This window comes from Nannobrachium achirus, assembly GCF_963921795.1.
Source record: "Nannobrachium achirus genome assembly, chromosome: 13".
Taxonomy (NCBI): domain Eukaryota; kingdom Metazoa; phylum Chordata; class Actinopteri; order Myctophiformes; family Myctophidae; genus Nannobrachium; species Nannobrachium achirus.
The window spans coordinates 45,995,041-46,018,512 of NC_137833.1; the positions used below are offsets into that span (position 1 = coordinate 45,995,041).

A 23,472-nucleotide genomic window follows, 5' to 3' on the forward strand; every position below is an offset into this window, starting at 1 on the left:
TCTGCAAGATGTATGCGACTTCTGCGGAAGCCTTGTTTAATGAATTAGTCCGTATTTTTTTATAAAATGAGTTTTTACTAAGTGTGTGTCGATTCCAAATCGAGCATCACTGGTTTGGTTAAACATGGCTGCACTTATCACGTGACGTTCATCCATTCCCCCATTCGCTCATACAAGGACATGACGTATGTGTATACGAAAGAATGCACAATAATGCTTCCCAGCCACCAACGGGCGCTGTCGCAGCTAACGAGGAAAAGCAGTACACTTGGTTAAAACAAATTTTATTTAAAAATACGGACTAATACATTAAAAAAGGCTTCCGCAGAAGTCGCATACATCTTGCAGAACTTCTGCGGTGTGCTATATTTCGCATTTGTACTTGTGTAGAGCTGCAATTGCAGTTTTGCCGACCATGCTCCGACCTGTCTGACAAGTCGGTAAGACGCGTCTGCCGTTGCCCTAACGTCACAATGCGAAAGTCTCAGCAGAATGCTTCTTAATGTAAGGCTAGTTGCACTCGCCACTCTTTGGGGTCACTTTTTTTCACTGTATTTTTTGCGAATAGGTGATATTTGTCCTTTGCATTTACCCACCCTATAATCACTAGAAGCAGTGAGCAGCCATTCTAGGAGCAATTAGGGGTTAAGTAGTCTTGTGTTGCCAGACTGTTTGTTTATTTTTTCTTTTCTTTTTTCTTTTTATGTTGACTCCCGCAACTTTCAAATGCTTCCGATTCCCCTGACATCACAGTGACATCAGAGCATGATGTCAGAGCGACAAACCCATAGCACCACAGTGTCATGCAGGCGTGACAGACAGACAGAGATACACACATACGGACACGCTGTGGTGACCATTTACATACTAATCTGCGACCTATGGTCACAATAAATAAAATGTTTACAATATTGGTATTATTTGGTGAAAGACATCATGATATTTGATTGATATTGATATTCTTATATCAAAGCAGCTTATAGCTATAGAAATACAGTGACTTTTGGATGTCTTGGTAATCTACAAATGGATAAAGGAGCAGGAGTCTGTAATTTATTATACATACTAAGAGGTCATATAGGCGTGTACTGAAGCAAATAAACAAGGTAGTAGTCAGGAAAATGAGTGTGTAACATGATAAACAAATACCTAATATAATTCTGCATAAAATGGTCACTCACATCAGACGAATGCTTGTGTGTGTGTGTGTGGGGGGGGGGGGGGGTCTCTATTTTCTTATTTTATTTTAAACATGCACTTCAACTCCTGTTGAAGATTTTAAAAAGAAAATAAATGCTGAAGAGCCATCACGCATGGTGGAGGAATGGAAGTACTTGTAAAGATTGAACAGAATAGCAGAACACTTACAGTACACCTCGTGAACCCATGAAATGTGTCCTTTTTATTTGTCCAAATGGTTGTTTCAGAAGATAGCCTACCTTCCTAGAAAAAAAGAAGAATCTGATCTGCGTTAGGAAGTGCCTACCATGCAACATGCCCCTGCTTTCGGGAAAGTTCAGGGTTCTTGGGCCTTTGGCCCCTGTCTTTGGCCTTGTAGCGTGTTTTCACCAATACTGAATCCCAGCCTGAGTGTTCCTCTTGAGTTACTGTGTCGCCCGTCCTTCCATCTTTTTCCAGGTCTTCTTCCAGGTGCCGCAGGACACCCAGGTGGGCGGTCAGGTCATCTCCTGGCGGGTGCTGCTTTGGAGCTGCGCCTCTCCTCCTGGTTGGCGTGGTGGTGGACACAACATCCTCCTGACTCTGGAGCATAGCAGTAAGCAAGGTCTTGTAGTGTAGCCTGCTGGTGGCCTTCTGCAAGAGCTGCTCAGTGTCTGCCCCCTGCCTCAGCCTATGCACCAGGTAGTGGACCAGTGTTCCCTTGTACAACCTGCTCAACAACAGAAAATTAAAGGTTAGACACATTAAGATCATCATCATAGCATTAACTGAGACCTATCAGATCGGCTTGGAAATAGTCCAAATCTGCAGCCTTAACTACACCCAATTCCATTTATTTTATTATATCCATTCCAACAGAATACTACTACTGCTACTGCTACTAATAATATATAATTAATTATACTATTTTTATGTACTCAAGGGAAGTACAGACCCCTTGGCCTTGGGGACCCCTCCATTCTACTTGATACTTTAAATGACAATATCACCATCCCCAGTGTTCTTGTAATTCGGAGAGTGTAAACATTGACCCGTAAAGGTGCCTTACCATGAGATTTGAGGCTCTGGTAGAGGAAAACACAGTAGCTGGTTGAGGTGAATGCTGTCCTTTAAGCAGACCTGCCATTGATTGTATGCATGAGCTACACACAAATCCATTTTGTGTCTGTGGTTCTTTATGTGGCGCTTCAAGCCTACAACAAACACACACATTTACGATTGATGTCACTATTCTTATATATTTATTGTCAAGTAAAGCCTCTATCAGAAGAGCTATCCACTGCAAATTTTAGGTGGAAAGCTTTCCACCTCAAGTCAGAAAATAAGTGGAGGCCATCATAGTTAGTCACGGTGAAGTCCTATTCACCGTGACTGACTGGTCCAGGTCGACCAATCAGTGAACGGGGTGAAGAGCCTATCTGTCTGAAAGTAAAAACAGAGAGATGTGTCGGGACTCGCGGTGGAAAGCTCTTCACCGCGAGGAATGACGTAACGTTGTAGTTTTATGACTCAAAAAGACTACACCGCGGTGGATAGCTCTTCACCGCAGTACTGACTCTGATAGGGGTTTACGTTTGACTGCTTGGAAAGGATATCCAAAATATTTTGGAGATGTAACCATTCAAACATTTATATTATTACTTTTCTATGAATTATATCCTCAGTAAAATAGTAACTTTCTATGAGGCCCAATTAACAAAAGATGGGTTGGGGGCTTCAAATAAGTTATTCAATAAAACGCTAAATATTCACATAATTACGCTGAATATTAATGACGGTTTGTCATGGAAATTGTAATCCAGGCCTATCATAGAATAGTTACTCTGTGTGTGTGTGTGTGTGTGTGTGTGTGTGTGTGTGTGTGTGTGTGTGTGTTTAGTATTTAGCTCATAGTCGAAGACTACAGTATCCTGTATGCATGCACATTTCTTCTTTGGTTGTCCTACCTTGTCTGTTCATTTCTCCAGCCACCATTCCAAGCAGCAGAGCCTGGATGACCTTCTTGTCAGGGGGAGGACTGCTGTGCTGCAACCAGTAACAAGTGACAGCCACTGGCAGGCGCAGGTTTTCTGGCACTCTCTTCAAAGAGCTGTGGCTCACCCCAAGTGTCTCCAAAAATACCCGTTCAAGAACGGACTGCTCAGCCTGTTAAACAACAAATACACAACACACAATTAAACAAATACACAACACACAATTAAGTAACAGAAGCATCAATCATTTGTAGCCTAAGTTTAGGCACGAACATTCACGTCAAGAAGATTTAACCATTTATTGCATAAACTGAATACAGGTAAAGCAGATTTAACCATTTATTGCATAAATGGAATACAGTTAATTTTGGCGTTTGAAGGGCTCCGTGTTCGGAGATGCTCCCTGAATTTTGTGCAGGCTTTTCTGAGTCTGCTAAGCAAAATCAGGGAACGCATAGCAATACCCCCCATAGGGATAGAATAGCAAGACATGTAACAAGACATGTAACATAATCAGATCATAGTATGTAACATAATCAGATCACAGTATTGAGCTTAACAACATTGACATGAACTTAGTCAAAATCACAGTATTGAGTTTAACAACATTGACATGAAACTCAAGATCACAGTACTTTACATTGACATGTAACTTAATCAGACAATCACAAGTATTTAGCCAGACTGATCGTGCAAAGGTGGAGGCTGGGGTGGTGGAGGTAAGCAGCAAATGATCCCGAAGCTCCGGAACCAAGCATTGGTAGAGAAGCAAGCTCTATTTAAAGGAGCCTCCCCTACTGATGAGAGCTTTGATTGGAGTATGGCAGTCATGTGACATAATGACCAGCAGATATGTTAATGAGGTATGAGAACAGAGCTGACTGACAACTGACTACAGCCGAGCAGCACTTGACTCCCATGTCCTGCATAAACTAACGCTGACGCTTCATTTTAGGCACGAACATTCACGTCAAGAAGATTTAACCATTTATTGCATAAACTGAATACAGGTAAAGCAGATTTAACCATTTATTGCATAAATGGAATACAGTTAATTTTGGCGTTTGAAGGGCTCCGTGTTCGGAGATGCTCCCTGAATTTTGTGCAGGCTTTTCTGAGTCTGCTAAGCAAAATCAGGGAACGCATAGCAATACCCCCCAAAACGAATTAAGCTTGCTCTCTGTTCTGGCCGAGCTCGGCCATCCCAGAGAGCGCGTAAAACCCCCCAAAACACGGAACCCACGCCACATAAAACCTGGTCAGTCAGACTCTGGTTATGTGATAGCTTTTACTTTATCAAGAAGCAGATGTTCTTGCAAAGACCATATGAGCGGGGGCAGCCACCCCGCTGGCCTTGGATTAATTTATTTTAAAGTTTAAATATAACAGTTATTTTACATAACTTTACTTTATCAAGAAGCAGATGTTCTTGCAAAGACCATATGAGCGGGGGCAGCCACCCCGCTGGCCTTGGATTAATTTATTTTAAAGTTTAAATATAACAGTTATTTTACATAACTTTACTTTATCAAGAAGCAGATGTTCTTGCAAAGACCATATGAGCGGGGGCAGCCACCCCGCTGGCCTTGGATTAATTTATTTTAAAGTTTAAATAAAACAGTTATTTTACATAACTTTTACTTTATCAAGAAGCAGATGTTCTTGCAAAGACCATATGAGCGGGGGCAGCCACCCCGCTGGCCTTGGATACATTTATTTTAAAGTTTAAATATAACAGTTATGTACTTTATCAAGAAGCAGATGTTCTTGCAAAGACCATATGAGCGGGGGCAGCCACCCCGCTGGCCTTGGATTGATTTAATTGCATTATTTGATAATTATTTATATATTTTACTTAAGCAGATGATTTTTTAAGAATCATACAAATAAGTACACAATGGATCAGCTACGCTTGCCGAGCTGTACCCCCAGTGAGCCGTTTAAGGTTACCCATGTTATTGGACGTAACCATGCGATTGAATAATCCCTAACAGCTGCGATGCCTGTGCCAACCACCTTGATGCCTCGGATAGAACCGTCTCCTCTGCCCATGCTTTTTGGGTCGCCAGAATGTCCTCCTTCCTGGCAAATGCAACGTCATAACTGCTGAGGACCAGTGTCCATAGCTTCAGTGATGGAGCCAGCCCAGTTGAATGCATAGAGAGATGTACAGGTGTGGAGCCATCCACGTTGCTGCAGGAAGCATCTCTGGTAGCCATCCTTCCAAGGTCAGATACAGCTTGCCTCGCCAGAGGCCACACAGATACCATGAAATGGAGGATAAAAAGAAGTATTAGTTGAGAACGTAGACTGGATTGCCTTGTTGCACTACCCGGCTGAATATTAATTAACTCCTACCATCATAAGGTGCTGCAGAGACTTTAATATACTTAGAATCATCTTGAGCCTTGTTGCAACGATCATCATTACTATAATTATAATTATTATCATCCATCACCATGCAATCTATATAATACATCTGACTTATCAGCCATATAATTATGCCTTTAGATGAAGATGCAGTTTGATTAACGAATGACCTGCCTTTCATGGCTTCGGGAGGAGGTCCAGGTGAGCATCCTCGATCCAGAATCCTCGATCATCCCATTCCCGACACATGGATGTCGCTCATGAAACAGGCAGGCAGCCACTCCCGTCTGCCGAATCTGTAGCGCGCAAGCAGGCGGGCCAGCAGGGGGCGGGCGTGCAGCAGGCAGGCGGGCGGGCGGGCGTGCAGCAGGCGGGCAGGCAGCGTGCAGCAGGCGGGCAGGCAGCGTGCAGCAGGCAGGCAGGCAGCGTGCAGGCAGGCAGGCAGGCTCATGGTTGCAGCAGTAGTAGCGTTAGCTGAAGCTGTAGTAGCAATGCCCTCTGCAGTGCCGACCGGCTCCTGACTGGCCTCATGGTATTATACACTAGTGGATGAAACTATAAATATAAACATGTTAGCAGAAAGCACGCAGCAGCTGCAGCACAACGCTGCAATGAAATGTTGCAGCAGCTCCAGCATGAAGCTGAAAAATTAAACATGATGTTAGCAGCAGACATGTAGCAGCCTCAGCAAGAAGCTATAAAGAAAAACACAATTTAGCAGAACATGTAGCAGCTTTAGCTTGAAGCTGCAATGATAAGACCTGATGCCTGTAAAGTTAAACATGATGTCAGCATTAACTAGCAGTAGCATTAGCTGTAATTATTAGCAGTTATGCTAGCAGGCAGCAGCAGTTTGAGTGGAGCTAGCAATAGCTGAAATTATAGGACACATGATAGTATCCGACTGAAGCAGCAGCAACAAGCCATTAGCACAATTATGTGATCATTGTAGCATCCGAGATAGCAGCACAACTGATAAAGAAAGAAGCCTGGAAATGAAATGTGTTGTTAGCAACAGACATGTAGCAGCTTTAGCATGAGCATAAGTTGAGCATACTGAGAAATGGTAGAGTCAAGCAACAGCCAGCCTGCAGTAAATAGTTTACACCGAAGAGCCTTTCAGTGAGCAAAATTACAGAACAAGTGTTTAACGCTGTTCCGAACAACGTTCAGCATGTACTGGCTGTGCATAGATACAGTAATCAACTCAGTTTATCCATTTCACATGGCCACTTAAGTGTTATCATGCTAGCGTTTGTAGCACAAGACATATGACATCCTGAGAGTTACTAGCGTTAGCCGCTAACATAAGCATTTAGCAGTGAACAAGCTTTTCACATGTCTATCCCAGTGCTGCCATGCTAGCGTTGTAGCATGAGACAATGACAACCCCTGAGTTACTAGCATTAGCCTCTAACATTAGCATTTAGCAGTGAACAAGCCTCTCCCCATGCTGGAATGTATCCTCTTACTCTATACAACTCAAGGTTCCAAATGCGCTAACAATAGCATTTAGCAGTGAACAAGCCTCTCACCATGCTGGAATATCCCTCTCACTCAAACCTCTCTCTCAAAGGTTCCTGAGTAAATAGGGAGAGCTTCCTAGGATCTCCTTTTAGAAGACCTGTACCATCACGCAACTGTACTTTTCCCATGCAACCTTCTAACAAGTCTTCAACTCTCCCCACACACTACACACACAGTAGCTGCTTGACCTCATGTGGCTCAAAAAGGGAATTAACCCACTCTGCACACAGACTAGGCTGATTCTAACAGGAAGCATGTTGGAAGGATGTTGAAAGCAAGCCAAATAAGCAACTTCACTTCAGAACAAGCCCGAACAAAACAACCCACAACTAGAAGTTATGGGGAAACAAGACCAAGTTGCTTATAATGGGCAGACCTGGCAACACTGCTAGACTGATAACAGTGTGAATGTGTATGGTACATAGACTACACTACCCATGATGCATTGCCCATTTAACTTCCTTGTTATGAGTAACCTCCCTTATCAACTTTCCACCACATAGGACATTTACTATGGTGTTTATAAAGCCAAAATAATCACCTGTGCAAGAACCTTCATTTCCATACTTAAACAAGTGTGAGAGTGAGCGTGTTTGATCCTCGCTTGAATGCCGTAATCTCACCTACTTTACTCCAAGTAGTGGCAGTTAGTTGAATATGGACTAATTCAACTGTAGCACATGACAATCTCTCTCATGGTAACAAGTTCTTACACCCCTGAAAGGGCATATGTTAACCATTAAACATTTTAACCCCCTCAATAAAACTTCTAACATCTTGAAATGCTGTACCACTGAATTATCTAAGCATCAATATTTGATTCAAGACTTCTTACCGAATACTAGCTGAACCATTCCTCCAGGACAGGTCCCCAACAAACACTCAGACTCAGGCTTCTGCATGGCCAAACAGGCCCAGACACAGCCACCTCCCCTTATGCTCTGCCCTTAAAGGGGCAGTGCTACTCCTGTAAACACTTGACATTATTCCTGAATGAGCAAAGCATTAATCTTAATACACAAATATACTCAGTAGTTCCAACCTGCCTGCAGAGTAAAAGTAGCATTAGTATATGATTAGCAGCAATGTTGGGAAAGGAGGCATAAGCTCTATTAGAAGTGAGCAATAGCATCAGAATATCATCCATGCATGATATCAAATAATAGCATAGGCTACACCTGTTTAAAGCAGGATGGGAATCCCTGCCTGGAGCCATGCATCTGAAGGGAGTATAGCCACACCGGCCAACATGTTGGATTAGCTGCCGAACTAGCTGGTGTTTGCAGAGTGTAGCCCTGTGATTAAAGGTTTAAGAAAACCAGTGTGGCATCTGCTGGAGACAAACAGCACTGGAAGCTGGGCAGGAACAACAGTTCACATACTGTTCTAGGCACAGTGTTGCCAGACGTACGATAATTATCGTATTTGTACGATAATTTGACCCTCTGTACGATGTACGATCAATAATTCCAAAAATGTCCAAATGTACGATAATTTCGGCATATCATCAAAAAGAGCGTGAATTCACTATTTTCCCTGGCTGCTGATCTGGGATCTGGTTTGGCTTCTCAAAATAAGCCAGGAAATCAGTCAATCTGACCCTAGATCTGTACTTGGAGGCATTAAAAACACTGGTTGCATCTTTCCAGACCAGTTTCAGGCTTTTATTTGTGTAAGCTCCAAGAAGTTGCCTGCCTCCACACAGCAAATCTGATGCGTTTTTGTCACGCAGGAGTCTAAAACGAGGTCGTTTCTTACACTAAAGACGCATTTTTTGGTGAAATTATGTTTTTACGCGAGTGATTTCTCTTTTTTGGCCGTGTACGATAGTTTCATGTCAAATACGATAATTCTGAGCCTCCGGTACGATAATTCAACATTTCCCATCTGGTAACACTGTCTAGGCAGCACAAATCACAGCCAATGCCATCATGGTTCGGGGTGCACTGTTTTGATTGATTGATTGAAGACTTTATTAGAAGTTTGCATAGGAAAAGGTACAGTTTCATGACGGTACAGTTCACTGGTACAAGGTCTACTAAAAGGAGATCCATGAAAAGACTAAGCTTATTTCCACTGGAAACCATTGAAGTATCTCATATAACATTGAATGACAGACAAATAGAACACAGTACTATGCAGTAGATATGTAAAGAAAAACAAAAAAGAAAACAGTAAGTCTAAATAAACAGTATATACAAAGAAGGGGCAGGGGAGGGTAGGGTTGGGCTAGGTTAGTTTTTTACCAGTTGCGAATGGCTGCTGCCTGTAAGTGATTCTTCAGGGCAATTTTAAAGGATGCTAGTGATCCACACTCCTTTATGACCTTCGGTAAGGCTTTCCACATTTTGGTGGTATAGCAGAAAAAGGAGTTTGACCCTTTGTTGGTTTTGACTCTGGGTTGAAAGTGATCTGTGGCGCTGCCTCTGGTGTTGTAATTATGGACATCCTTAATGTTTATAAAGTATTTTGACAGGTACTTGGGTATCATAGTGGTGTAGTGTATCTTGTACACCAGGGGCCAGTTGCACCACCAGAACGTAAGTTCTGCCCTAAGTTAGGGAGTAAAGTCCTTACTAGAGGCTTAGTAACTACTAGTTAGTTTGTAACTAAGTGAGTTACTAACAGGTGTTGCACCACGACTGCTTAAGGCATAACGTAACTAGTAATGCGTAGACTGTTCCTAAAGTAATGTATAGTCGCATAAAATGACGTCATAGCTCCCGAATCCAATGAAAACGAACTGTTTCTAGTAAAGCTTGTATCGTCTTTTGTCAACAGAGAGCTCTGTCTCTCCACTCGCAAGTACACAAAGTCACTGTTATGCGTGCACAGTGCGAGCGCATCCCTGCGCAGCGCACTGCCCTGCAAACGGATTGTATCACAAATTATATTGGCCTCATACATCTTTCCCCGTTGTGAAGTAATATAAGCATATTTGGAGACACAGGGAAAGAGAGCGCACCGTTCAATTCGCTGTTGTGCTGTATGTGCAGTGGTTGAAAAGTACTCAAATGAATTAAAAAAGTATCAATCCTGCAATATAAAAATATTAATAGCACACACATCGTGAGCTTGTAGATCGGCTATTTTCAAATGGCCGAAATGTATATTGGGCTTAATGTATGTTTTAAACAGATGGGTCGTTTCATTGTTGAATTAATTAAATAGCCGATATAATGCCGTCTGCCACGTTAGTAGTGTAGTTGCTCTACTCCCAGTCTCCCATAGAGATAGGTTACTTAGTAAAGACTTAGTGCTACCCAAGGGGAGGTGTAAATATTTAGTTGTTACTTAGAGATACGTAAGAACAAATTTGTGTGGTGCAACACCTGACATTTTAGTAATGCGTAAGTCTTGACTTAGAAGCCATTTACGTTACAACTAGGGTACGTTATAACTTAGTAACAGCTGGTGCAACCCCGCCCAGGCCCATTGCAAGTTGCTGTACTCTGTCATCTACTCTGAGCCACCCCACTCTTAACTGGTGAGTAGCGGTGAGGTGAGTCTGATAGGGAAGGTGAAGTAGGACCCTAATTAGTTTATTTTGGGCTGTTTGGAGTTTAGTTTTTAGGGCTTGTGGGGCGTCACGATACCATACGTGGACTCCGTAGTCAAAGAGGGGCTGGATTATTGCACCAGCTATGGTCTTCAGTGTGTTGAAATTGACCATTGGGGCGATCCTCTGTAGGAAACGAGTCCGTTGGTTGATTTTATTTATTACTTTAGAAGTCATCTTTTCACTGGAAAGATTAGCTTCAAGGATACATCCTAAGTAAGAGATTTCGTTTTTTCGTGTTAGAGCAAAGCATGCTGTTAGCTTATGTTGCTACAAACAATTTGAAGCTTCCACTACTACCACTGTTAGCATATGCTATACTGTTGAAATGAGAAGCAAGCATGCTAGTAATACATTTTAGATGAGACCTTGTTCAAGTTATGAGTAGTAGTGAACACGTAAATGAGAACTAATGAAGTAGTGCATCATGATAGCTGTAGTTAACATTAGGCATAATACTGTTAGCAGTAGCATAGTGATAGCAACAGATATAAAAGCAGGCTAGCATTGCTATTGAAGCAGCACAGTAGTAAGCAGTATCTAAAGCAGAACCATATGGTATCACCAAGCTTTCGAGCAGAACCAGAGAGTAAAGCAGCCGCAGCAGCAAGCAGCAAATGATCCCGAAGCTCCGGAACCAAGCATTGGTAGAGAAGCAAGCTCTATTTAAAGGAGCCTCCCCTACTGATGAGAGCTTTGATTGGAGTATGGCAGTCATGTGACATAATGACCAGCAGATATGTTAATGAGGTATGAGAACAGAGCTGACTGACAACTGACTACAGCCGAGCAGCACTTGACTCCCATGTCCTGCATAAACTAACGCTGACGCTTCATTTATGTGTCTTTCTTTACAGCAGGGGTGTTCAACGTTTTCAAGCCAAGGACCCCTTAGTTGAGAGAGAGATGAAGCACGGACCCCCACAGCCTTTTCATAGATTCCATATAGTTTCATTGTTTGACAGCACAATCATCAGTGTATTTTGGATTCATGTCAATTTGTGTTTTCAGATATTTAACCACTTGAACCGTCAATACTTAATAAACTTGACCTTTCACTCTGTACTTAGTCTGCTCTTTTTCCCCCTTACACCAAAGCTCTTTGCCGAAAATAGCCGATCTACAAGCTCACAACGCCTCGCGCTGCGAGGCGTTGTGAGCTTGTAGATCTGCTATTTTTGGCAAAAGTTCTCAGAATATGGACGCTAAGGTTCAAGTGGTTAATATAAAAAAGGAGGAAAAAAAAGCTTCTATCACACAAAGATTTGGAGGACCCCCTGTAATAACTCTGAGGACCCCCTAGGGGTCCCGGACCCCCTGTTGAAGACCTCTGCTTTACAGCATAAGGCAACCTTGCTCCACATTTAACCATGCCTTCAGATCTGTAGCTTTGTAAAACAAACAAAACATGATATCTTACCTGATGCAGTGAGTCTAGTTTTAGTCTTTGCGCAACACCACGGACGATTGGTCCGACCGTGATCTCTGACAGCTGTGTGCCCTCTCTGTCCCATTCCTCCACGCTGGTTCCTGTCTTACTACCTAACAGCAGCCCGTACATCACCTGTCGGATGGGCCGAGAAGTAATATTGGCGCTTGGCAGGTGGGCAAGGTCCACCTGGCAAGGCAGGACCACTGTTTCGTTCAGCAGCACGCCCAGAATGTCGGCGGTCAACCGGCCCTGAGTCAAAGGAAGGCGAGCCCAGTCGGGGACTATGCCCACCTCCTCTGGTTCGAGATCTGGCGCTGTTCCGTCGTCGAAGAACCGGACAAGGCAGGTTGAAGGGAACTGGTACTCCTTCATTCCCCGAGTCAAAGCCTGCAGGACCTCAGCCTCTCTTTGTGTGCTCAAGCCACCCATTAGCCCCAGCACCGCCGTCAAAGCATCATCGGGACTCTGAAAGTCCTTCAGCCACTGCACTATCCCGTCAAAGCGGCTCCCCTCTCTGCTGTATTCAGCCCAGCGCAATGACAGGCCCATGTCATGCAGCTTGACATAGTCGTTGCCGCCCAGCGCAGCCATGAGAGGCAGGAGTTGGATTTTAATATTGAAATAGACGCAGAAGCTGGATGTGATGTAGTGTTTGCAGGGAATATATCTCTGGCTCCCGTTCTGTGGCACTGCGTCCCACTTGAAGTGCGAGATGGGCAGAAAACCCCCGGGGAGGTCAAAGACATAGAAGTCACTGTCGTTGCTCAGTACCGGGCACCTCCACTCTCTAGCCAAGGAGGCGATTTGGCTGTCAGCTTCTCCAAAGCACTGAGCGAATGGCACCTTCAGGTTGGTCAGTGTCTGTTTGAACACCAACTTAACCAGGATTGGCAGGATGTTCTCCTTACCACCCATAGCTGCAATATGGGCTTTTCTGAACCTTTCTTCATGATCATATTCTATATCGCAGCAGACTGGCCCATCATCGCAGACTGGCCCATCCAGTACTACGTAAGGTTCAATCCCACAGTCTCTCAGAGCTTTGACAAACTTTGTAATAAGGTCGTCAAATGCATCATACTCTCCACCGTGGTTCTGTTCCAAGCCAGTGTTAAAATAGAGCAAATGATACAAGTTGCAGCCGTCAATAATAAGCTTACTGTTTTCGAAACGAATATCTCTAAATATCTGACAGTTGTTTTCGATAAAGGTAGACAAGCCCCAGACCCCCATTGTGAGTTCAGATTCTGTCCCTTCAGGCTTCAGCCCTTCACTGCCTTGTTGACCAGTGGAACAGAGTGTTGTCAGTGAACAGGCCTATTTATAGCAAGTGGAGTTTTCTCTTCCTCAAGTTTCATTTTCCTTACCTCAGTCACTGATGTCATGTGGTGAATGGGGGAGATAAGGGTATATGTAAATATCAAATGGCTCAGAATTTGACCCAAAAATCCCTCAATGGTGGAGCCATAAGATAGGCTTCTTTCCCCACCTTGAATGGACATGATGTATATAATTTAACCTTTTGTATTCATATTTTTGAGTGGTGCTCCTGGAAGGAGCTAAGCTCCAACATCTGTCCGCGGTTACCAAAAACTGTCTGAGCCCTAAAGTAAGCTGAGGCGTGGCCTATCGGTACATCTGGCCCAGATATGGCCTATATCTTGGCACAAACGGCTCAAAGTGTGTTGTACGCCCAGGGTCCAATTGGCCAAGCTTCGCAGGACGATTGATGAAATTAACTCATAAATAGCACTGCTCCACTCACCTCACACTACTTTTGAAGCGGTGAAAGCCGCTTCCAAGGAGTGGCTTTGTGTGTCCCGTTCATGTCCATATATGGTCATTTCAGTCCAGAATGAACAGGGTTTATCTGTCCCGTACATGTGTGTCCCGTTCATGTCCATGGTCATTCCAGTCCAGAATGAACAGGTTTTTTCTGGAGTGGCTATGTGTGTCCCGTTCATGTCCATATATGGTCATTCCAGTCCAGAATGAACAGGTTTTATCTGTCCCGTACATCCAAAATATGTGTGTAATGTCCGTCCCGGTCTGATGATTGGATGATTAAAAATGTCCAATGAGACCAGAATTGAGGATTGGTCAAGCTTCATATGACAATTCGGCCCTCCAGATAAAATCATTAATTCATTCAGAATTGGAAGAATGTATAGATCACAGAGTTCATAGCTCTAGAACACATAGAATAAAAGTTTACTGCCTCACTTCGAACCGAGGTTTGATTTTTTAATTACATTTCCAGAGGTAGACTACAGTATCATTTTTTGGCAGGCTTAGAAGGATGTGTATGTCCATTTCAAATCTGCTGCTGAGGCTTAGATAAACTGAACCAGGAGATGGGTAGGCTATTTATGCCACCTTCTGGACAAACCCTGCATTACTGTTATGCACAAATGCACCTATTCAAAGATCCAATGATGGTTGACCACCTGCCTGACTCAAGTTGTTTACTTTCTGCAAGGCCATGGTTCAGACACCTTTCTTTCCTATAGGCCAGTCAATCTAAGCCAAAGTACATTTAATAGTTATGTAATATAGTTTTTATTGGTCCTAATGTAAATTGTTCCTTATAGACATGATGATTAAAATATATAAGAAGTCAAATGTATACAAATGTGAAACTGTAACAGGCTCAATAGTCTGACAAATAGTAGTCAGGGGATCCATGTCTGGCTGCGCCCTTAGACTGGTCCGGAGCAGGCTTAGGGCGCAGCGGCATTTCTTGCCGTTCCTTTAAACTTTGACACTTGAGCGACTAATGGCAGTGCCAGAGAAATTTGGTTCCATTTGTACACTCTCAGAGTCCATGCGGTTTTATCTGGGGACCCACCTGGAACCCCATTAAATACCCTTGGGGGTCCCTGGACCCCACTTTGAGAACCACTGCCGTATATCAACTTCCGTGATTTGCGGATTGTCTGAACTTTGCGTGGCGTCTGTGCACCCCTTCCATTATGTTTACAGTGCCATGTTCAACAGTCTACTTTTGATAGTCATTTTACATCGTTTACTTTGTATGCTTTGAGTGTCCTGTTGACCTTTATGTGTTCCGCTGCTGCTACAAGAACCAGAGTTGTTGTAGTCCTTTGGAGCAGCGATGGAGACATGGGTGGAGCTGGACAGCGGTGCCCGGATGCCCATGGTGGGTCTGGGGACGTGGCTGTCTCCCCCTGGCAAAGTGGCGGAGGCGGTGAAGGCAGCCATCTCCGCAGGCTACAGGCACATCGACGGGGCTTTCGTCTACCAGAACGAGGCGGAGGTGGGCCAGGGCGTCCGGGCCGCGATCGCGGACGGCCTGGTCAAGAGAGAGGAGCTTTTCATGGTCAGCAAGCTGTGGTGCACCTCCCACCAAAAGTCTCTGGTGAGGGGAGCGTGCGAGAAGACTCTCGGTGACCTCAAGCTGGACTACCTCGACCTCTACCTGATCCACTGGCCAGGGGGACTCAGGGCTGGCGATGAGCTGTTTCCCGTGGACAGCGAAGGAGAAACCATCACCGATGATACCCACTTCGTGGACACGTGGGAGGGCATGGAGGAGCTGCTGGACGCGGGTCTGGTCAAGGCCATTGGTGTGTCCAACTTCAACAAGGAGCAGATTGAGGCCATCCTCAACAAGCCAGACCTCAGGTACAAGCCTGTCAACAACCAGATAGAGTGTCACCCCTATCTGACCCAGGAGAAGCTGATCGACTTCTGCCGCTCTCAGGGCATCTCGGTGACGGCCTACAGCCCCCTGGGCTCCCCGGGCAGACCCTGGGCCAAGGCAGGCGACCCTTCCCTCCTGGACCATCCCCACATCAAGGCCATTGGCGAGAGGCACCAGAAGACGCCGGCCCAGGTCCTGATCCGCTTCCAGGTCCAAAGGAGGGTGGTCGTCGTTCCCAAGTCGGTCACGCCGCAGCGCATACGGGAGAACCTCCAGGTGTTTGACTTTGAGCTGTCCGAGGAGGAAATGACAACCATGTTAGGGTTCAACAGGAACTGGAGAGCGTGTCAAATGGAGTGGAGCACAAAACACAAAGACTATCCTTTCAACGCTGAATTCTGATTGTTTTTTGTCACCTTGATGCTGTAGTGTGTGTGTGTGTGTGTGTGTGTGTGTGTGTGTGTGTGTGTGTGTGTGTGTGTGAGTAAGGATGTCTCATCCATTATAGTTAACGGAAACTAATTAAACTAGACTGCACTCTGTCAAGGTGCACCTTGTGAACTTGTGGCCATGTATGGCCTAGTTGTGCACCAGCAGAGCGCGCAAGTACTACGGTGCTGTTCGGTGCTGTATGTATGTACCGGTACGTGGGTGGGGGTTCGGTTCACCCCAAAAAATTACTCATTTTACACACCCCATGAAGCATTGAATTGTTTTTGTTGCACTTCTGAGCCAATAATTGGATGACCGGTGGAGTCTGGCAGTAGGAGACTGATCGAGTCACAGACTCCTATAATTGACCATCCACCTGGTGATCAAATTATTGGCTTGAGAATGCAACAGAAACAGAAAGAAAATCTCCATGAATTCAAGGCTTCATGGGGTGTGTAATTGATGGAAAATAAGTACCGTAATTGCTGGACTATAAGCCGCACCTGAATATAAGCCGCACCAGCTAAAGTTAGAACAAAAAACAAATGTTTACATAATATAAGCCGCATCTGGCTATAAGCCGCAGGTGTGCTTCCTGCTTCCTGCTAGAGTGCCCCTGGTGGCCGTTAGCTGTAAAAATCTATTTATAAATCCTTGTTAAAGACCATTGTAAAACTAACTAACTACTATATAAGCCGCACCGTTGTATAAGCCGCAGGGTTCAAAACATGGGAAAAAAGCCGCGGCTTATAGTCCGGCAATTACGGGTAATCTTTTGGTTGAACTACTCCTTTAAGTTTAAGATGCATTTGGTCTCCACCAAATGAGACGTGTCTCTTCGAGGAAACTAAATAAATGTTAAACTTTGGAGTGTGCGGTTTTTAAGCTCCAACATCTGGCTTTGTCCGGGCTCTGAAGCGTGGCCTACATCTGGCCTACATCTTCTTGGCACAAAGCACTCAAAGTTTGTTGTACGCCTGCAGGGTCACATTGACCAAGCTTTGTGGGACGCTTAATGAAATAAATAGCACCGCTCACTTCACACAAGGTGTGATTTTACATTTCCCCATATTTTGACCAGTAGGTGTCGCAACATGATTCTGCCTGAAGACAAAATGTGAGTCATCATATTATTGCCATATTGCCCACTCTTAAAAATGAGCATGCCCATGTATGCGCCTAGATGTGAGCTCGCTTCAGCGAGAACACAATTGTTGGCCCCAATCTAAATGTGACTCACGTCAGGGCAACCACACTCGCAATTTCCAAAATTGCATCTTTATCCACAACTTTCCAAACTACTACGAGAGGAGCAGCAGGGAGCCGATCTCCACCGGCTCCCGGAACACAATGTCGTCGACGGCCAGCAGCTTGGGGCGGCTGCCTCCGTAGATGCAGGCGTTGGCCCAGGCCAGCTCGTAGGCCTTCCTCATCAGGAAGCCCCCGGAGATCTTGTTGTAGATGTTCCTCTCCTCGGGATAGCAGATCTCCAGCCCTTTGAGTTTGGCACATCCCATCGTGCACTGCGCAAAAGGCACCCACATTTCTATAATGGTCCTTAAAATTGTCTCCCAAATACTAAAGCCACAGTATACACTTTATTTGTATATTATATACAGCGTTGGAATTTTTGGAATACGAATGTTGCACCAAGAATAGAAATGCATGTACACACACGCGCGCACACACACGCAATGTATCAGATTATCCTGAAGCCCAAGGTATTCTCCGTGTCAGTCTAGGTCCCTACTCCCTGGCTCAGTGCTCCAGGGTCTGATTGAAGTGCCTCCTCCCATCCAGATAGAGCATAAACTCCCCGTAGGTCTTGGGCATGACGGCGGGGAGCTCGCCCTCCGAGGCGAAGGTGAAGTGGAACACGTTGGTGGTGCTGTGTTGCCGCGTGAGCGGGTCCAGCACCTCTGTGTGAACCCTGACCTGGATGTGCCTCCCTTCCGTGTAGCACACCTGCGACGAGAGGAGCAGCAGGGAGCCGATCTCCACTGGCTCCCGGAACACGATGTCGTCGACGGCCAGCAGCTTGGGGCGGCTGCCTCCGTAGATGCAGGCGTTGGCCCAGGCCAGCTCGTAGGCCTTCCTCATCAGGAAGCCCCCGAAGATCTTGTTGTAGATGTTCCTCTCCTCGGGATAGCAGATCTCCAGCCCTTTGAGTTTGGCATCTTCCATCCACATGGAGTTGGGAGGCAAGACCTGGCTCCGAAAGCTCACCCTCTTGGAGTCCAGGGTGTTGAGGAACAGGCCGTGCACCGCCTTCACCTCGTCGTCCGCGGGAGCCACCCTCAGCAGCGACGCGGTTCTCAGCTTCACACGGCGGCTCTTGTTCTTCTCTCCCTCCTGGAACAGTTTCTCCTCCTCCGGCCCCTCTGGCTTCAGGGGATTCACGAAAGCGGCCCTCTTGTTCTCGGGGTCCCTGGCCACCATGACAAACGTGGCGTCCAGAACCGGACAGAAGGCCTCGCCGTGGCGCTGAGACATTTGCATCTTGACCTCGATGGAGGTCTTCCCCACCCACGTCACGTGACCGGTGAACTTGATGTCGCAGTCGGGAGAGAGGGCGTGCTTCCTCTTGTCTATCTTGTCCACCTGGGCGGTGACGATGGACAGCGGAGACCTCGGCAGCGCTTCGTTGCGGGCGTGAGAGTAGCTGATGAGCACCGCCAGGCTGTCCAGGTCCTCCAGGATTCGTCCGAAGCGGACGGTGCTGTGGAGAGTGAGGTACTTCTCTCTGAGCAGCGGCTGAGAGCCCAGGGGCAGGCGGGCCTCCACGTAGCTGTCCTTCATCCGCCGGACCGGCAGCTCGCTCTGAGAGCGGGCCAGCTGCGACGACAAGGCCACGCGCTCCGCCAAGGCCTGCTTGTGGTCTCTCCAGTTAGTGGACGCTCCCACAATGTCCCTCAGTCTGCTGCGCACCTCCGTCATGTCCGGAGGAGGAGCCACGCCCTGCTGAGACACGCCCCGCGCACAGAACGCCCTGGACACAGCGGAGCGCAGTGACAGGAACCTCGGTGGCAGCATCTCTGCAACACTGTTGTTGCTGTTGCTGTCTCTGTGTCGTCCTTTCAAGGCTCCTTGTGAGACAAGGTCAAAGTGTAAAGACACTCTCTCTCTCTCACTTGCCTGGAGAGAATATATATTGCATATACAGCCGGCGTGCTGATGTCACATGACGAGGACCATTCTGATTGGTCAATCGAGGAGGTCTGACACTGCAAGTGCTTCAGCGGAGATACAAGATTGTCGAATTTAGTATTGCAAGAGCAAACGACAGGAGGCTGCAATTCATTGTATAAGGCAGATACATTTGTCATGTAGCCTACTCCAGTAAATGCTTTGACACTGTACTGTACATTGCAAAATGATTGACATTGACATGTTGATGCTGTTTGGCTATACAGTCCCAGCAAGCACGGTCAGGACCTGGACCAATCAGTGATGTCTCGATTGGGGCCAGATCACAGCCCATATGGGGATGATCTTGATGTCATTACCAGGATGTCATATGGACTTTTTTGTTTGACAGGATTTATGTTGGTTGAAATCAGGTGATATTCTTGGCCAGATAAATATCATAACTAGTTACTAGATATGTCCAAGAATATAACCTTATATGCTCATATTTCAACTAACATTACAAACAATAACAATAATCCTGTCAAACTAAAAAGTCCATTTGACATCCTGGTAATGACGTCAAGATCATCCCCATATGGGCTGTGATCTGGCCCCAATCGAGACGTCACTGATTGGTCCAGGTCCTGACATGCTTGCTGGGGTATGTCCTGCAAAATAGGTAAATAAATCATATAGACATATGCTCATGCTTGTGTCTAGAAAACCTCAGAAACCTGTTAACCCAACATGATAAAACCATTCAAACCCAATTTCTTTCGCTTGCGCGCGTGTGCATGAGGACCCAGCCAGTCTTGCACCCCCTGCTAGGAGAGGCTAGAATCGCCTATGACAGACAACCACCAAATGTACCTTAGCAAACACCTTACCCTAGGCTAGAAACTGCCTAGGGGTTTCAACTGATGAATGAACCAGGGACCACCACCCTGATAAAAAAAAACGAATCTTTATTTTTAATTATTTTTTTATACCATGTCTATATAAGGCGAGAAGCCATTATAAACATACTTATAATGCATTGTCATCTGCTTAAACACTGTATATTGTAATTATAGTTAGGCTATACACAATTATAAATATAATGCTTTCTCAACACTGGACTGGCTTAACTTCAGATGGTCCATGGGAAAGCGTTTTTAAAATTAATGAATTCACAATTGTATCTTTGTCAAATGTATTAAACTGAATTTAATTTGAATAAGTATTTGCTTTTGATTCGTTTGTGACCACAAAGAACTCCAGGGACACTTTGCCATTGTATTTTATCCCTCTAATGCTGACCCTAAAAAATTACCTGTTGGAACAGAACAGCCACTGATCAGAGCTGAAGTTGACCAGAAATAGAATCGAGTCCTCTTTCAATTGAACTGACAATGTGAACCGATGTGGTCCAGGTGCCAATTCTTGGTCCACTTGGAAAGTTTTTTATAAAAAGTTTAAAAAGACACCTTTCTGTAGCTTTTAATCTACATTGAAAAAACATATCAGCAGGAATCACAACATTGTAAATGTATTTTCTAATAAATATTCCTAAACGTTTGTATTTTTAAATATGCTTCATTTCAACTTTGGAATTACAATATAAATCAAGTGTGAGATCATTCCAGCAATGCCTGAAATGAGCTGCTCACAGACACACATGCACATGTAATAACAGGGATTGAAACATATCTTCCTCCTGGCCGTTCCAGCCTTGCGGAATCTAACCTGGATCTTACTGTATAGGCTCTTAATGGACCATTTTAAAACAAGTTAAAACAGAAATATCACCAAAAATAAACAACAAAAGTACCTAAAATAATATAAGCTATATACTTAAAGATGGGGTGCCGTGATGTTTCTCCCCCTAAAAATCCTCATCAGGTATTATGATTATACTCGGAGGAAGATCCAAAAAGTGTACAGAAAGTGTTCAAATTATGTTTTTATGTGGCCACAACCACCTGTTCATTAACTACACCTGGTTTTCACCTATAGCACCACCCACCTGAACCAGTCCCTCCGCCTCCTCCTACAAGGCCACACAAATACACACAATGTGTGTTTGACCACAGCTGGGATGATTGGAGGGGGTGATTTTATGATGTCATAAAAGCGGTGAATTTCAATTTTTGCAGGTGACTAGTTATGTGATAGACTTGAAATGAACTAGTTGGAAATTCTCTTCTGTGTCTTGGTCTCCTGCCTCTTCCCTCCTGGCTTCAGCACTGGTACCAGGGAGGCTATAGTAATCCATTTCAATGTTCTCAACTCTTGCTTTCTGCCCTGTGGTGGCCTGGAGAAACACAGCAGCATCCAACTTTAACTTACAGGATCAGATTTCAATTAACAGTCTCAAACTCATTTACAATCCAGTCTTGTATTGAATAAGGACATATACGTCACCTTCCACAGGCGATAGTGGACGACGATGACAATGATGAACAGCATCAACAGTAGCAGCACTATGACTGTAGTTCTGATGATATCAGATGTCAGATGACTATTTACTTGTTCCCTTTCTTGTAGCATTCTTTCTGTGGGGAGTTTTTTTTAGATTAAAAACAAACATCATCATGTGACGGTTCGGTTAAAAATAACTGGATTGTTTATCTGAATTCATGACTCGCATGTGACGTGTCTGTTTAATTGAGTTTCATGATCTTACATAGTTAATTTCCTTCAAGGTCCCATGTGACAGTGATCTTTTTGCTATCAGGTGCTGTACATTTATTATTTTATTAAAATAGAGACAAGAATATTTACTGTGCTCCTATACACACAGTGAAAGAAAAATAATGAACACTAAATATGTAAATTGTGGTCATGGTTTGTTACCTGAACAGATCACCTCCAGTCTTTTAGTGGATGTAGAAGACCTAGGTGTTTCGCATTCCCTCAGTGAAGATTCAGACCCAACACAGGGAGATGTAATCATCCATACATTTTCATATGTAGAACCATATCCCCTCGTTATTGAAACAGCAGAGCCACATTTCAGCTGTCTACACACTACAGCTAACGTCTGGTTCCAGACAGACTCACAATCCACTGGTCTCCACTCTCCTTGATGTTTCATCTCCAGTATACCAGTACAGTGACTGATTCCTCCCACCAACCTGACATCTGTATAGAGACAAGACAGTACTCAGTGAAGAAGCAAAAACAGCTTCATTATAAAATAATAATCTAAAAGGGTAGTTTGTATTTTACCTGAGCACTTGAGGCCAACAGTCTTGTCAGGTGAGCAGGTGTTTCTAGTTGAACCTGAGGTTCCACAGTCCAGGAGAACAGACTCATTGCCTTCACACTGGAACTCTTTGGCCCACATTGGAGCCTTCACTTCTCCATAGAGCGCCCCCTGGAGGACTATGGGAGCCCCACAGCCAAGCTCCCTACAGACCACCTCTGCATCCTGCTGGTCAAAGTCACCTTCACACACCGAGACCCACGACAGATTAGACTTCACCTCCACTCTGCCTGAACACAAACTAGTCCCATTCACCAACCTCACAGACTCTGGAGAGAGAGAGAGAGAGAGAGAGAGAGAGAGAGAGAGAGAGAGAGAGAGAGAGAGAGAGAGAGAGATTAAAATAGCTCCTTATTAAACCACAACAAAGGATAGATCAATCCATTATCCACTTAAGCCCCAATATTACTTGCAAGATGGTGTCAAACTAAAATAGTGAAAATAGCAGATAAAGAAGCTGACAACACATTGTATCTGCAAGTTTCACTATTTATATTTTGTTTTTAAATTCATGAAGATGTATGGACATTTTGGAAAAGTTTTTAATATGTCGTTAGTTGACAAGCCCAAAATATAGGGACGCCAAGTTGAAAGGGGTTGAGAATGGATAATGAATCAGAATCAAAATACATTTTACTGTGACTCCATATGCTCAGAGAGAAAGACAAATAATGTAACTTTAAACCAACTCTAAAATATTTAAATATATAAGAAATAACAACCTAAAAACAAAACAAATAAATTATGAATAAAAATGTAAATAAATAGATCAAACATTTGTAATCATTATCACCAGTCCACCCCCATGTAATACTGAAACTCTTCAGAAGTCTCTGTACTGCACTGTAAGACCAGACAGGCAGGCAGGCAGGCAGGCAGGCAGGCAGGCAGGCAGACAGACAGACAGACAGACAGACAGACAGACAGACAGATAAACAGACAGACAGACAGTGTAAATCC

At 44.6% G+C, this 23,472-nt stretch overlaps 4 protein-coding genes across 4 annotated transcripts; 1 reads left to right on the forward strand and 3 right to left on the reverse strand.

The window, feature by feature from the left end:
- Nucleotides 1-721: 721 nt before the first annotated feature.
- Nucleotides 722-5,681, reverse strand: LOC308296443 (single-strand DNA endonuclease ASTE1-like). The gene is made up of 4 exons (XM_080739732.1): nt 5,169-5,681; nt 3,126-3,324; nt 2,228-2,372; nt 722-1,888 (listed from the first exon to the last, which is right to left on the reverse strand). The coding sequence occupies exons 1-4, from the start codon at nt 5,202-5,204 to the stop codon at nt 1,483-1,485; spliced, it is 786 nt and encodes a 261-aa protein (XP_080595858.1). The 5' UTR covers nt 5,205-5,681; the 3' UTR covers nt 722-1,482.
- Nucleotides 5,682-10,302: 4,621 nt separating this feature from the next.
- Nucleotides 10,303-13,273, reverse strand: LOC308297369 (single-strand DNA endonuclease ASTE1-like; the record flags this gene model as incomplete). The annotated part of the gene is made up of 2 exons (XM_080740781.1): nt 10,303-10,308; nt 12,086-13,273. 2 exons carry the CDS (start codon nt 13,271-13,273, stop codon nt 10,303-10,305), a joined length of 1,194 nt encoding a protein of 397 aa, XP_080596907.1.
- Nucleotides 13,274-15,155: 1,882 nt separating this feature from the next.
- LOC308296430 (aldo-keto reductase family 1 member B1-like) lies at nt 15,156-16,106 on the forward strand (the record flags this gene model as incomplete). The annotated part of the gene is made up of 1 exon (XM_080739717.1): nt 15,156-16,106. The coding sequence occupies one exon, from the start codon at nt 15,156-15,158 to the stop codon at nt 16,104-16,106; it is 951 nt and encodes a 316-aa protein (XP_080595843.1).
- A 1,788-nt stretch (nt 16,107-17,894) lies between these two features.
- LOC308297370 (acyl-coenzyme A thioesterase 9, mitochondrial-like) lies at nt 17,895-19,169 on the reverse strand (the record flags this gene model as incomplete). Its single annotated transcript, XM_080740782.1, has 1 exon — nt 17,895-19,169. One exon carries the CDS (start codon nt 19,167-19,169, stop codon nt 17,895-17,897), a length of 1,275 nt encoding a protein of 424 aa, XP_080596908.1.
- Nucleotides 19,170-23,472: the final 4,303 nt, after the last annotated feature.